Below are 16,313 nucleotides of genomic sequence, written 5' to 3'. Positions count from 1 at the left end.
GGGGGGGGGGGGACTAAAGCCATCCAGGGTCAACCCAACAGAGGATACAATGTCCTGACAGAAAGCCGAGACACATGTACATGTGCTCGATAAAAATGTTCCCCACACGAGAACCGAACTCAAATCTTCTGTAGGGAACAGCGAAGTAGGCTACCACCAGCCCACTACACCAGCCCACTACACCAGCCAGTTTCTTCCATCCAGTTTCAGTTTTACTAAAGAAAAGCATATTGTTACGATAACGCCTATGTAATATAATGCTAGGAGTGAGAAAGACCGATAGAAAGAAGGGGGAAAAAATAGGAGAATAAAGAATTAGGACTTACAAGCCATATCATCATTGTCAGGGGAATAGTTAGCCGGTCCCGAATTTTGTCCGAGAATCAGTTCTCCCTTTTCCTGTTTTCAAGTGTCCAAGTGGTCTTTCACACCGATCGGTGCATGCACAGCACCTTTACGTTCTATCATACCAGACTGAACACACGATCATAAGAGAACCACAGAGGCCCAACTTCTGTTCAGTTAACTGCACGCCTCTTACCAATCAAACTATCTGGCTCAATTCCTTGTCCAGCCAGCAGTAATTAATATTATTATAAAAATAATTGCATATATATTTATATAGCGCATATCCACTTTACAGCTACATGTATTACTATTACCCCAGCAGACCCTAGTCAGAAATAATCTCGGCTTACCAGGAAGCAGACACTGCAAGCTTTGGACTGCATGTGCTCAATAAATGTTAAACTAACAAGATCTTTCCCTGTCCTTTGTTGGGTACCCATTCCCACCTGGGCGAAGTGAGAAAAATTTGTCCAAAGTGCCTTTCCCATGGACACAGAGTCAGGTCCGTGACAGAATTCGAACCCATGACCTTACAGTTGCAAGTCTAAAAGCTTTACAGCTAGACGACCACTCCACAAATTCCCTGGTGATTCAGGAGAAATGAAATAAACATAATGTCTGCCAGGTGTTCAGATGTACTAAGCCCACAACTTTGAATTCATTTTTTCCATTGTAGTTAAATCTGTGGTGTCAGTAGCATTTACTCAAGAACTATTTTGTTGAAATTCAAATTTTAAATGTTAAAAAAAAAAGCAAGTACATGTACTAATGTAAATATAAATGGTACAAGAGTGAAATAGTTTTTCCCCCCTCTCCTGAAAAAAAAAAATTGATTTCTGGGTTTAAAACAGTGGCACAGCTTGGCAACGATAAGTAAAAGACGACTAACAGATGAAAAATAATGACACACAAAAGCCAATGGTAAACTCACCGACAAGTTTATTATTGTTCCTTTTTTTTCATACGTTTTGTTTTACATTTAAATATGACACAAACTATACATCTGGTGAATTAATGAGCGCTAACTTGCAAACTTGTTTATCATGTACAGGCTCTGAGAATGTATGAAAACCATTAAAAGTAAAATTTTTTAATGAAAGGAAGAAATCAAAACTGACAAAACTATTCACTTCAGTGTTAATCATGAAAAATTAGCACTTAATATTCTTACAAGAGAAGAAGACAGTTTTATTAGAAAATGAACCAAAACGAAGAATTTCATCCAAATAAGAAAACATTTTGAGCACTTGCTAGGCAGAAAACTAAACAAAAATATCGAGGAAAGAACAGCAGGTAGTAAAACCCTTCTGAATAACGCAAGTATTATGTAAGTCTAAGGTGCAACATTGTTACGTGGGTGCTAAAAGCCACTCGCGGGGGGGGGGGGGGGGGGGGGGGGGGGGAATTGTGACAACAATGCTTGAGGTTTTTTTCCAGTGCACTTTGTGATTAACCATCTAAAACCTGCAAACTGGCATCAAGTTTCTATTCTTTGAAAGGGAAAGCTTATTTCCAAATCGGTGTACTAAACCCCAGATCAAAACATGGTTTCGACCCAAGCAACAAAAACTCGCAGAAATCCCAGATCACACTTCCCTTGAACTGAACAGTAAAACAAACCTGGCATGACACTGACCGGCCATGAAACTTCCCAATAGTGCACACACATGATGTCGTTAGACTGTGACCGCCAGACCTCATTGTTACCAGCCACTTCAGTCTTGACTAGAAATCACAAGAATCTCACAACACCCCTCAGCCCAAAGAGAGAGCCCGAGAGCAATGATGATGCAATTTCCTCCTACTACAAGTAAGAGGATCACAAATTCTGTTCAGAAACCTGCCTACAGACACAATACAATCCTCTGGTACATTTTCTGTCACAACATCAAGCAGCTAACCAAAAGGTACAATACAGTTGCCCTTTTGTGGAGCTACAGGCCTCCTGAAAGCATCAGATCTCTCTTTGAGCACGGGATACCTCACGTCGGTAACAGGGAAGGATCCAGTTATCTTTAACTTTAACACCCTTCCCCCTCTCAAAAACAAAACCAAAAATACCTTTCTTCCTACTAGAACATAAAAATTTTAGAGGAGAAACAAGTACGTGAAGTTTGCATTAAACATGACGGCGATGATAAAGATGGCAATGAAATATGAGACGAAATCTTAGCAAAGATGAAAACTTTGTTAACATGTAAATCATGAGTGTATGATGAGGATGATGCCAATCACAATATCGAACTGATAATAATGAAAAATGTCAATAGAGAGACAGAGAGGGGGGAAAAAAAGACAACTATTCCATTAAAGAAAAATATTTTAAAATGATAGCGCAATAATATTCAACTGAGATACAAAACAGCCACTGACCTGATGACAGCTTGTGATCTACCACTAAAATGTAACTAACAAAAGTTATTACAGCCAGGTCCTAGCAACAAAGATAGGAGGATAATAAACTTAGTCCACCAATGTGGTGAAACTTCACACCCCAGCCGAAAAAATGTTTTTTAATAAAAACCTTGATCAAAATCAGACTGGCCACATTGGTGGTGGGGAGGTGGCCTCTTCTCTTTTTCAGACAATATATTTATTATTGCACACACCGTATGAAATCTTGTGTCTTCTACACCGCCAACTCGGGGGACTATAACGCTGTACAAGTCGCGTTATTCAGTCTAGAACAATCTCAACAACGGGATTAGAAATATGAATTGTAAACAGCGAAACCTTAGTCTTTCTGGGGAGGGGAGGTGGGGGGGGTAACTTCAGTATCCTGGGTAACTAATCACATTCTGGAAAAGAGCGCTTCCAGAGCCGCAACTCAACCTTTGAGATCTTCGATGTTTCTACATGACGAGGAGGAAATTGTGATGGCACCGAACCAGATTTTGTAAACTTTCCATACCAATAAAACACCAGTAAGTATGGCTGAGCAAAGCGTTTGGGTTCAGTTTTCAGTTGCTCTTCCCGAGCACTGAGTCACAACCAAAAATGGTTTTCTCCAGATGTCGAAATTTGGGGGGGGGGGAGGAGAGAAGGATTAAAGAATAAGAACACCGTGTCAGAAACTTTTCAAAGTGGAATTTGCGTGCTTCAGTTCAAACAAATGGAATGTAGTATGAATGTTTACAAAATTAAACATAAAAAAGTGCGCTCATGCCAATATATATAAATAGGGTTTCCGGATGTTTTTTAAGACAAAAATAAAAAGCAACAAAAAAGTAAGCAACATATGAGATGGATTATGCTATAGCAATGCTCTAGTAACAACTGCGGTGCACCTAAAGGGTGATGTGTGAGAACAAAGGTCAAGATGCAGAAATGAGAAATTTGAGGACATTCTCAAGATAAAAAGACTACAGGAAAATGACAGAGAGATGGCAAGACATCATGAACATAATGAACAGACGATGAAAATCAAGTCATGAAAGAACCAGAGAGACAGAAGTTAGGACGTAAAGAAAAAACACTAACAGTAAGTCCAGAAGTCGAGTTGGAAACAATATCTAAAAAAAAAATTGTAAAAGATCAAACCACTCCACTAATGAGCACACAGAATTCAGAATTAAAGCTGTAACATAGAAAAAGCATGAACACAAAGGTCAAAGGTGGAGTCAATGGAAATCACAACACTAGCTTCAGAAAGTTGTAATCAAGTAGTACGTACATCCAGATATACAAATAGAACATACAACATGGTACAGTGGTAGTCAATACTTCATTGAGGAAACAAATCCCATTCATCCAGGCTAACACCAACCATAGAAACTAGCCTTGAACATCACTCTCAAGGAAATTGTAATGGCTACACCAGGCATTACATTCAAATTCCATCGTCCTTTTACAAGAAAAAAAATGAAAACAAAAACAAAGACAAACCATCCTTTTCTGACAAATTTCTAATGTATGATAATATTCTCTCAAACTCCCTCCATGAAATACTTTCTTCCACCTATGTCTCAGCCTGAATATTTTTTCTCTCTTCCATAAAGCTGGTCTTACATCAATTCAAATCTGATTTCTTGACGATCCAAAATTCAACTTCAAACTTAAGCGCCCATATTGTGTTCTGACCACCGTTTTTTCTCCTCAACCAACGAAGTAGAATATCTTAACATGGTACATGACAGAAGAAATCAAAATAAATAAAACAACAACAACAACAACAAAAAAAGAGATAAACAAGATCTAACAAGCCGTAACAACATACGAAAGCAGATATACATATCACAAGCGTACTTTCAATGAAAAAAAGAAAGTGTAAAAAGGCAATAAAAATCTCCTAAACTTGTGCTCCCAAGCAAAGTAAATGTATGTGTAGAAAAAATATGAAAAATTAATAAAAACTATATTTTGAATTTAACTTTTGCTTCAAGATATTCAACTATGTTTCTATGAAGCAAAAAAGTTTGTAAAACTGTTCCAATATATCCGGGTCAGCACAACACAAGCCACATAATGCTGAGACACCTATGAATCTCCATGATGTAACCACACTTTTAAAAAAAGGATAAGATCACATTTTATAAAACATCCCATAATAAAAAATCACAACATCATTTTTGCTTTCCTTTCAAAGTGTGACCATGCTAACAAAGTAAAACTAGAGCATCTTACTTTACAGTACAATTCCCCTAAACTTGACTTCACTAGTGGTTGGTCCACTATAACACTGTCAATATTTGAGTTTAAAAAAAGAGTAAAATCTAAACTTGTTGTGATCGCACTTCCTTTGATTACTCTCAGTAACACAAGTAAGAGACATGTCTTAGAAGCCACAGGATAAAAATGTGTTAAGGAAATCTTTTTAAAAAATAATTCATTCCACAAAAGATGGCAAAGTGGAAAGAGGTCCAAAAAATGTGTCCCCCCCTCGGGTCCAAAATTTGGTGTATAACCACGCGCTCACTCTCCACTAGCAACTGGTGTAAAAGTGAATCTATATTATAAAACTACAAACGCCTGTGATCCATTTCATTAGAAATATGTCGCAATCTAGAATGGTTCAAAATTGAACAAGCACTGGACACTTTTCCTTAGATGCCATCACCCCTTTGAAGAGCCGTGACTTGTTCCAAGCTGTGAGCCTGAATTCATGGGCAAAGATACACCTCGAGAGTAGAAACTCTTCATCCAAAGAGATAGTGGTCACACCCCATCAAAATTTTCCAATCCAACAGCGCGAAAGAAAACATAACAAATGACATTTATCAACAAAAGTTTCCAAAGAAAAGGAAAAAAGCCAGAACAAACAGGGGCCAACACCAGCATAAGCTGAATGACTACTGAGTACAGAACGTGTTTATATATCTTCAAACAATATTCCTTCATATCATCATCACGTGCTACCACCATTTCAAGTAAGTTACAAGAGTAACACAATTAACATTATCTCGCAAGTCTTGCACGCATGTTGTTTCCTCATTAACACACACACAAACACACCGCATTTGTACTACAGCCAACGAGAAGCTGACAAATACTTTCGCTCACTTGTCATCAAGTCAATTTTCAAGCATGCAAATTCTGTGTAAAAGTTTGAAGGTTAGACTGTACCATACAGACATATAAAAGCTATGTGCAGCAAATGAGTATGACAGAAAGAACTTCTAAAACATTTTCTAATTAAACTGTTTATCCCTAGCAAGTGAGACGACCAAACGAAAAAAAAAAAGACGAAAGATACACTTGTAATTCAATTCTTGAACAAAAATTAAAAAGGAACTTATTTGCGTCGTTGAAGTGTGCAAAAGGACAAAGGTACTTTTCCCTTCTATGCACAATCTAATAGTTGACAAATATTCCCTATCACATCACTTTCAGCGAAATTTATATAAAAAAGGGTCCTTTTTTTTCCCCCCGAGAATGTTAAAAATACTCAACCACACTTTGTCACATTGTGACTCTTTACTGTTCGAACGGGACAACTTTGATTAGCGCGAATATACTCTACTAAATTAACCTAATGCCCAAAGAAAGGATTAAACTTACATGCGAAATGCTTCAGTAGCTGGCTTTATGATTTTCTTAGAACTATCACTTCACTGGCTCTTTAAACTGAAAATTACCCAAAGTAAATACAATTAAAAAACACAAGTAATACCAGAAACACTCTGAAGTCATTAGTGGGACCGATAGAACAGAAACTAAAAAGTATTGTAAAACTGGCAGAGTGGTGCATCATATCAAAGATCAGGATGAATGTTACAAATCATCCCATAAATACACATTTCAGCTCAGAGGCAGTCGCCTTTTCTTATTAAACAGCTTCAGTCTACTTCCATCAGGAATGGGAATAGGGTACAAAGAGGTCAGATTTCAATCACGATTTTTTCCAATACTGATTTTTTTGACAAAAATTACAAAGGGAAGCAAAAAATCAGATTATCACCGTGTTGTTCCCAGCACAACACAGTCATTACTTACCGATAAAACATGAATGCTTTTAACACACAGATCATGTAGAGCCATTTCATTTTCTTTTTCTTTGAAACAACAACAGAACCCAAGAAACTTTTCAATTCATAGACTGGATTCTACACAGACCAAACTGTTGGCAGTGCAGACCAGTTACAAAATGTCTGTGTGGTCCCATACCTACAATGTCAGAATCTTCCATGAAAATATAGCCACACCTAGAATGACAGATTCTTCAGTGAAAATATAGCACTGCCCTTTTTCTTCGCAAAAGAAGGGAATGTGATTTCTCCTTTGTGTTGATGAAAACACCTTGAATATCATTATTTCTTCTGTAATCTGACTCTCATCTCAAGACCTGAAAAAAAAAAGAAAAAAAGAATTACATATTTCAATAATATGTGAATATTTTTTTTAGTTCCAGCTATCAATGAAACTAGAGAGACATAATTCTACTCGCGGTGGGGGGTGTCTGAAAAGTTAACCAAAATATGACATTAATTCTTTCAACACAAGAATCCCAGCAAATGCGATCAATTATGACCTCTACTGAAGAGTTATAAAGCCTGAGACTTTCAAGCATAAATTTTTAATTCCATTTTCAGACACAAATCTGGAAATATTATATATATATATATATATCAAAGACTAAAACACAGAACAACAACAAAAAAGAACTATTAACATTATTTTGAGTACAAGTCTCATTCTGACTTGCAGCAGAGACAACAACAACAAACAGGTAAATACAGAAACAAAGCTTACCACCCCTGCCTATTGCCAGGCACAGAGGCAATGGCACACCCAGCTCAAATGCTGGTGTGGTCCCACTCCATCTCGTTGCCAGTGGGACCCTTGCCTCGCACTCCCGGCTCCTCATCCTCCGTGCTGTCCCCGTAGTCACCCTGCATGCTGCTCTCATCGTCCTCACTGTCGCTGTCCTCCGGGAACGTGGGCCTCGCCCCGTCCTCGTACTCAAACATCTGCAAGCAGACCGCAAAGTTATCTTGCTTAGCTGCCAACTTTTCAAAACCAACCCCCCCCCCATAAAAAAACAATCTTACTTATTCAGCAAGTCAACATGATGAGCAATGGACAAGTATCCCCCCTCTAAACCCTTTACATGTACATGCACTTTCTGCATTCAGTAAATTAAAGCTTTTCGGAGCGAACCAGTAAAAATGTCAGAAATGTTTGGTTATGATCTCTCAAATAAACTTTTGGGCTTTGTTCTCGTTATTTCCAAATCTTGTTTTGAAAGTTCATCCTTTTTCTTCAGCATCAGCAAGTCCAAGAATGGACAGCACCAGAAAACAAAATACACATTTCCTGACGCAAAAACAGGACTTCTGTACTCAGACCCTCATTAAATAAGTTTATTAGGTACAGGTTGGCATCTATGGTCAAAACCATCCATCATTTAAAGTGGATTAAAAAGTGATGGGTTCTATTCATGATTTCTGGGAGGTACCTTGAGTCCTCAGAATCATACTCATAGACACTGACTGACACCTACTCCATTCATTTATCTATGGGAATAAATGTACAAAGGCTGTGCAAGTTGCCTGGTCTTTCCTATGAGACAACTTGCCCTTCCTGCTGGAATTAAATTATACAAATATTCAACCATTTCTAATATGTGAAGTATTACGGAAAAAAATTTACAGCTTCCACTTTTCATGCTTTTTTCTCAAATAATCCTGTTTTTCATAAAAATCAAGTGAATTCCAACTGGAGAGATTTTCTTTAAAAATGCATTAATACAAAAGAATTGGATCTCATAAGTCAACCACATCATTAGTTTAACTAGGAAATATCTTGTGCATCTTCAAATGTTTTCTCACAGCTCCCAAATTCTAAATGTGAACTCACTCCATTCCCCTCCCAGTCTCTCACCTCTTGCTCCATGGGGTTGATGGTGATGTTGAGGCCATCGTTGTCCCACTCCAGCTCTTCTGCTCTCTCCTCCACCTTCACAACTTGGGTCCGCCGGTGAGCTGCACGAATGCGAATCACACCCAGCACAATCATGAACAGCAGGAAACCAACACACACCACAATGATAGCCACCATGCCCAAGTCTGAAAAAAAGATGGGAGGGAGGAGAGGGGAGTAGTTATTGACCAATGCTATACATACATCATGGTGAACAAACTATTGACAGAATAAGCTTTCTGCGTCTTTGGCACACACTGGGTCATTGCCAGAAAACCACTTAAGGAGGTCATATTTCGCAACAGGGCAGCTAAACAAAGCTATTTCTAACATTTTTCAAAGGATGAGAATTATGAAGAGGTACATATTAGTTTCAGGTAACTTTTTCCAACAAAGGCATCATGGAGGGAAAGTCTATTTGTAAATTCCAGCAAATTCTTGGTAAAAATGATACATGTGCTACAATTCTTTGATGCAAAAAAAAATAGTACAAAAATAAGCAAGTGACATTAATTACAGCCATTTGGACATTATGTCCACGTTTTCCCTACCAACTTAAACAGGTGAACTGCTTAGACAATGTATAACCCTCTGAACCTTCCAAACATCTCGCCACAATACCGGGAGACAGCAGCACTCCATTATCGCCTCCTGGCACAAGAGAGGTCAAATGTGAGTTGCGTATCTTATTGTAGCTGGTCAAAAACACCCCTGACATAAAGTAGCATATCTACTTACTGGTATTTTTAAAGAGTATTACAGCACATATAACATAACAAGGTCATAAAAGTGCCGAAGAATAGGAGTGTTACAAGAAAGTAACAAACACAAAAAATAAGAGAGGTAACGACAATAGATGTTAGACAAGAAACAAGGAGCAAACCACAGCAGAGCACCCGCAAATCACCCACCTACTTACTAGAGCTGACCAAAGACTCCCCTGACATAAAGTGGCACAACTACTTACTGGAGCTGGCCACTGAAGCATGAGCTGCTTCTGTGTTCCTCAGTGACTGGTGGACATTCTGTGCATTGTTCTGGATGTTGGCTGGATGGGGAGGAGGGGGGCCTTGGTGCACAGCCACGAGCTTGGGGAAGACAAAGAGGTCAAATTAAAATATAAAAAATTGCTGGAAACTTCTAGCTTTCTATTCTTCTTCTACAGTATCTGAACTTGATAAAAGAATTCAGCATTTTCATCCTTAAAATAGCAACTCACTGAATGATATCAGAACCGAAGTTTCAGCACCTAACAATGATTCTGACATCACTGAAACCAGAATTGAGAGTGTATCATAGAGTATAAGATTGGAATATATAGATCAATAAGTAACTTAACTACTGTTCTTACTATTTTTAAAAATCTCAACAAGTCGCCACAAGTTTAAAACTGAGGTAGTTTAGAACTTTATTGACAGTGCCTGAGACATGAAAGTCAAGGTTATTTTCCTATCATTTCTACAACATTGAAATCATTAACAATTTATCAAAACTAATGGATATTGAAAAAAGGAATGAAGTATGGTTACCTCAAAGGTTCTGCACACATTTCACAACCCAGTGCCAAGTCTCAATCCCTTTAACTTAATTAGTTCCTAATAAACGATTCTTTTGGAATTATCAAAAAATGACTGCATTAGGGCGGTCAGCCAGCATACATAAAGCTGGGTTCTAGGATACTTTTATCTGAGTGAACATGATCATACTCACTCATGTTCCTAACTGTATTTGTAGATCATGTTTTAACTTTCATCTTCATGGAGATTTCTATTACCTTTCAGGGATATACAACAATTACATATGGTCCTTTTTGTTCTTTCAAGCAGGAACCACTGTCCATTCAAACCTCTATAGGCACTACCAGTACAAAAAACAGAAAAAAGTCTTTGTCCACATCGCTAAACCATCCTCAAAAACATTTAATAAACGTTTTCTTATAATTTTACCTACATCCAAAATCCCTATCAGACTCAACATAAAAATTCCCCTATTCTAATACACAAGTTGGTCAGTGCCATACAACATATTGACAGGCATGGCTAAGATACAGAGATTTCAGAACTAAACTTATCAGTTCTTCTGCAAATATTCATTCCTTTTACCTTCAAACTCCAAAGGAAAGACACATGGCTATTTTTCCACATTGTCTTTAGCTGTGTCAAGTAGAATGGAAAAACTTTCATCATTCCTTCCCCTTCCCCCCAAAAAACATACCCTTTCAATGAACTTAGTGCTGATGAATCTCTGGTTCTGACTGGAGCAGTAGAGAGTCAATGTACGATTGGCCAGTTCCTCTGGTTTGTTGTGGTAATAATGGATGCTGCGGATCACGTTCTCATAGTTGGGTATCGTATCAGCATCTGAGAACGACACACACAAAAAAAAGATCAGTACACATCAAATCTGGCTGCTTTACCCTACATTTACAACCACTTTTACATTTCACAAAAGGTAATTTAGATATTTAGTTCTGTAACCAATGCCATGGCACCATCAGATCTTAGTTCCACCATACTTTCAGCCTCCAAAAAACATAAAACCATCAATAACATTGAACACAAGTGACTAAAACCACAATATATCATGGTCAGATCTCAGTAAAATTCTTACATGTTTATATACAACAATAAAAAGGACCCAGAGAGAGGATATTTGTCATTCATATAAAAAAATTCTGACCCTTTCAAGACAACTTACTTTTCATATTTGAATATTTTTATTATTAACAGCCAACTGCTACAACAGCAAATATTTACTTAACAGAGAAAGGCAAAATTAAAACAGAAACACAGAACCAAAAATGGAGTAAAGGTGCGGACACCACTACAAAGCCCTTCAACCACCTGCCTGATCACCTAAACAAGATAGATGAAAAATTGCAGTAGCAGTTAACTCAGAGACGACTTTCGTCTTTTATTCCTTTCTGAGGTTGTGGCAGTAGTTTGGGAGAGGGTGTGCTTTGAGTGTCAAAAACAAGCAAGAATTGAGAGCAACGCAAATCAACATAATGGTAAACACTTGACCCAATATTGGGTTGCATACTTACTTCTAATGACAACGCCGTCATTGGTCTCAGTCCATTCCAAACCATGCATTTCCATGAGGTGTGTGGGAAGGGACAGGTGCTCAATGAACAAGTTCAGGGGAGGGTCGGCAGTCACATGGCATTTATCGATCATGAACTCTTTATCCTTCGGCTCAGTCGATTCTACAAGGGGAGAGAGAAACGACACAAATGTTTGTCATACCACCAAACTGAGTCTGATCTCTTCATATCTTAGCAGAGATAACTGGTCTCATTTCTTGATGTTACTGATTAAGTTTTAAAGAGAAGGGCACTGAAACAACAAGGGCTTTTTACAGACGAATAAAGCAAGACAAACATACAGTAACAACTTAAGATAAGAAAGAAAATAAATAGTGGCATCTTAAACAAAACGTTTTAATCGACAAAAAAGGTATACAAGTTAATAGCACCGTACAGGCCATTAAGTATGGCTGGGTGGGTGAGGGGGGGAGAAGAAAAAGAAGTCTCTGAGAAAGAGGCGCAATACTGTCATTCATGCCAATAATTCACAAGAGTAAAAAAAGAACAAAAAGAAATAGAGTAGGAGGAAAACTTTTAACATTGTAAGATATATCATTACAGCTGCAGCCAGTATCTGTTGCCATAATTCCAACACTTATAAACAACCAAAATAAAAGATCACATTCCCATGAAATTTTTTTTCCACTGGGAGAGCATGTGTGTTTTAACGCAAAAACAAAAACAATATACTACACAAATAAACAAAAGTCAATCTCTCTATCAAATAATTCTTCAATTTTTCCTTCCCTTTTGGTGCAGGTACATCTGAGCATGATCATGTGCGCGTACGTGCACACACACACACACACACACACACACACACACACACACACACACACACACACACACACACACACACAGAGCTACCCTCTAATCTCAGCAGTTCTTGCTGTACACTTACGCTGCAGCAGGGTCTTGGACACCTTCTGGGCCAGTTTGGCAGCCTTCAGATTCTCATCGACCTCCTCCCCGTCCATCTCATCGTCATCATCCTCCAGAGGCTGCGAGCGGGCAAAGATGTGAATGTCGTGGAACACGCGCAGGCCGCGCTCAAACTCGTACACCATGCGGGTGAGGTTGGAGTAGCCTGTGATGACAAACACCGGCTCCTGCTGCTCCTCCACCAAGATGCGCTTCTCCAAGAGAGGCAGCACCACGGTCTGGCCCTCACAGCTGTGGAAGCCGATTGTGAAAAATTCCTGTGTCAAAATTAAGACAATTCTCCTGCTCAACCTTTCCTCTCCTAACATCTACACTCAGGGCATATCGCCTACATTGGTAAACCCCGCTGTTTCAAGCACTTGACAGGTACATTTACAGAAAATTGTACTTTTTAACGATTTATGTAAAATTCACCGTAGAGATAAAAAAAACACTTTAACTAGGAATACCAGGTTATTCTGTGACATAGCCGTGAGGCGAGGCAAAACATCTTCCTTGTCCTAAAGAAGAAAATACCCGTGACATAAACAAAATGACTGCCAACCCGGCTTCTCAATTTTCCAGGGGCATGTTACATAACAATGACAGTGCATGCTCCATTAATACATACATACACACAGACACACACAAACACACACACATGTAGGTACATTATATCCAGTCAACAACATGTCAGTGTGGCACCTGGATACTGTGTGACTTACGTATTTCAGTCTGTTCTTACTTATTTATATTTTCCCCTCATCATATTCGCCAATATAAAATGAATCTTGTTTTGAGCCTAAGAAAATGCCTAGAACCAGTGACATCACTCCCAAAGACTGACATGTACGGACACACTTACATCAGAGAAGTTTCAATGCTGAGAGCCCTGTAGCCAGGAGTGGGGAAGGTACGGGCATTGATGTAAGCCACTTGTCCCATCAAACGATTTACTTCCTCAACACTACGGCTGCTGATGGTGAACTCAGTTAAGTCAGGGTTGAAACTCACACTCTGAAAAAAAAAAAAAAAAACACCAAAGATAAAAATGATCAACAATGAAAGATGAAAGAATTATCTGAATGATTTTATTTCATGATCAGTGCTTGGATGATGGTAAAAATTCAAATCCGCCATGCTCAATGATCATCAAACAAACCTTACATCAGCAGGGCTGCCTACCTCAAAGTTCCCATTTCAGGTAGATTCAGAGTTATTTTCAGGTAGATTGGCCCAAAATCAGGTAGTACAAAGACAAAGAAGAAAAAAAAAGATGACTGTTACCCCATCGAACGCATTTGCTTTCCGTGTTATTGGGTAATTATATTTTGAAAACTTGTTTGTGCATGCACATTTGTGTGTGTGTGTGTGTGTGTGTGTGTGTGTGTGTGTGTGTGTGTGTGTGTGCATGTTGTCATGCTCTCGCATGTGTTTATATATGTGCGTGGGGAAGGAAGGGGGCGTATGGGTGTGCACAAGTTACGATGAACAGTGTGTATGTAATGAGGCGAGGTTGTTGATTTTTAAAATCATTTTATGGACTATCGTTCAAGGCCCCTATCATTCAGTATTGAATCAGGAATTGAGTGCAGGGTGATTGCCAAACTGACTTCAAAACTCCTTGCCCATACCAATAGAAGCTATATTAAAACATATTTCCCGACACTAGCATAGGACACTGTTAGGTCCTTCGTGACTTAGGTATGACAGACAATTAATCTTAACTAGTTTTACCCTAAAAAAACCAAAATGAATTCTGATCTGGGCCCGAGGACAGGCAAGAAGAACATCAACTGCTAAAACCACGTAGGGTTTCAGCAATCACGGATTTTAAAAAGCATGCAAGACAAAACTTATTTATAAAACCTTTGTAGTTAGGCTCACTGCAGAGTAAAAAGTGAAAATAAAAGAGAGCGTGCACCGAGAGCCGGGCTGGAAGGACTGTGAGAGCGTGGGATGTAGTGATGCTGAAAACCTGGCAATCAGTGAATCACTGCATCATGGACTAAGTATTGATTTTTTTCAAAATGCTAAATCACAGTACCCGTATTTAATCAGCAACAAGCCATCATGATGTATAGGCATCCAACATAGAGCTTTCCAAGGGTTGAAAATGGTATTTCCTCATTGCCACTATTGAATTTGTCATCACTGACAAATCCGACAAATCCGGGAACATCAACCTTGAAGATACAATCATCAAGCCTGTGCTCTAATGTTCCCTCATTTACGCACTCGATTGTCGAATGTCAAAACCACTTCCACTTATCGTTTTTATTTTAGCATCAGTTTCTTGCACCGCGGCCTTTTCCTGCTGACGTAGACTTCATTGCGTCAAACGTCTCCCCTCAATTCCGATGCCCTGCAACACTCCTACTTTGAATAAACTTTGATTAGGCTTTCCCCAACAACCACCAGCCGGTCCCTTACTCACGAACTCTCACAGGTTCATTGACCGGTCACGATGACGGGCCCGACAGTCGAGAAATCGGAGGACGCGTGTTTTCTTTTTCTCCATTTTTTTGTCATTATAGTGACATCAGTGAGAATATCGATTAAATTTTTCGGGCTACACTGTGTTTTTTATGCACAAACTGCAGGTTACAAATTTTTATTAACTGTAAATCTAACGTCAACGAACTATCATCGGACAATTCTGAGCGGTAACGAAAGCAAAAGTAGATTTTGATTTTCCCGATGGAGTCTCAGCATTACATCTACAGTTCCGCCTGCCGCCATAGCCGCTCATTTGCGTGAAACCTACTCTCGGACTAGGGAAAGCAGAACGTAATACCAGAAACACGACCGGTAAAATATGAACTCAGTGGCCTTTTCAGATTTGGTTTCGAGGACTTTGTGCATTTTCGCGGGTCTAAGCAATTTTTTTTTCAGATTCCCGGGTAATAAATTCCCGCAGTCCCCCTGCGTAGAATCCTCATTTGGTACTGACCAATTCTCTAGACCAAGACAGATTTTAGAATGATTTGCTTCGATACCGATTTTCCTTCTACGTTCACTAGCAATGACAATGAAAAATTAAATTTTCATCCAAATTGCTTTAAAATGGGCTTAAATGAAAATAGAGTAAATTCTAAGAACTATGGCTTTTAAATTTTAAAAATCCATTGATAAATAAAAAAGATATTGGGATTTTTGTTTGCAAAATGTTGGAGGACCTTCATATAGGAAAAAATCGCCAAAATGTGGGATATGTTTTGATGTATTTTGAGGAAAAACTGTTCATAAGTCAGTAATGAATGGGAGCATATGAATGAAACTTGGCATCTCCATGTGATTTTTAGTGCAAAATCTAGTTCTGTAATCACTTTTTCAATGTCTTCATTACTTTGGATCTTAAAGACTGATATTTGCGTGAAATTTGTTGAATTGCGTGACATCGTTTTTACCGCGACGCGATCACCCCTTCTAAAACTCAGTAAAGCGCTATCGGGAAAACCCGCGATGTAGTCATCGGTGACCTATTTGGTTATAGGCAGCCAATCACATGCCGCCTAGCGATCACGCACCTCTTGCATGCCAGCATCTCGCGTTTGGAATGCGTGATCCAGTTTCCAGATCTAGTGTTTTATCAATG

The 16,313-nt window shown here is 38.8% G+C and overlaps 1 protein-coding gene across 1 annotated transcript in view; it reads right to left on the bottom strand.

Moving 5' to 3' along the window:
• Positions 1–1,270: 1,270 nt before the first annotated feature.
• Positions 1,271–16,313, bottom strand: part of LOC101853900 (calsyntenin-1) — a 34,937-nt gene continuing 19,894 nt past the window's right edge. Inside the window, exons 10-17 of the mRNA XM_005090258.3 lie at positions 13,581–13,732; positions 12,696–12,967; positions 11,753–11,914; positions 10,921–11,066; positions 9,674–9,794; positions 8,668–8,852; positions 7,537–7,754; positions 1,271–7,129 (exon numbers count right to left, since the gene is read on the bottom strand). Coding sequence (XP_005090315.1) covers positions 7,581–7,754; positions 8,668–8,852; positions 9,674–9,794; positions 10,921–11,066; positions 11,753–11,914; positions 12,696–12,967; positions 13,581–13,732 — 1,212 coding nt within the window. The 3' untranslated portion in view covers positions 1,271–7,129; positions 7,537–7,580. The remainder of the gene's footprint in view (positions 7,130–7,536; positions 7,755–8,667; positions 8,853–9,673; positions 9,795–10,920; positions 11,067–11,752; positions 11,915–12,695; positions 12,968–13,580; positions 13,733–16,313) is intronic.

The sequence above is a fragment of the Aplysia californica genome, unplaced genomic scaffold (genome assembly GCF_000002075.1).
Source record: "Aplysia californica isolate F4 #8 unplaced genomic scaffold, AplCal3.0 scaffold00014, whole genome shotgun sequence".
NCBI classification, from domain to species: domain Eukaryota; kingdom Metazoa; phylum Mollusca; class Gastropoda; order Aplysiida; family Aplysiidae; genus Aplysia; species Aplysia californica.
Note: the sequence above shows the minus strand (reverse complement) of the source record. Positions and strands in the feature narration are given on the sequence as shown.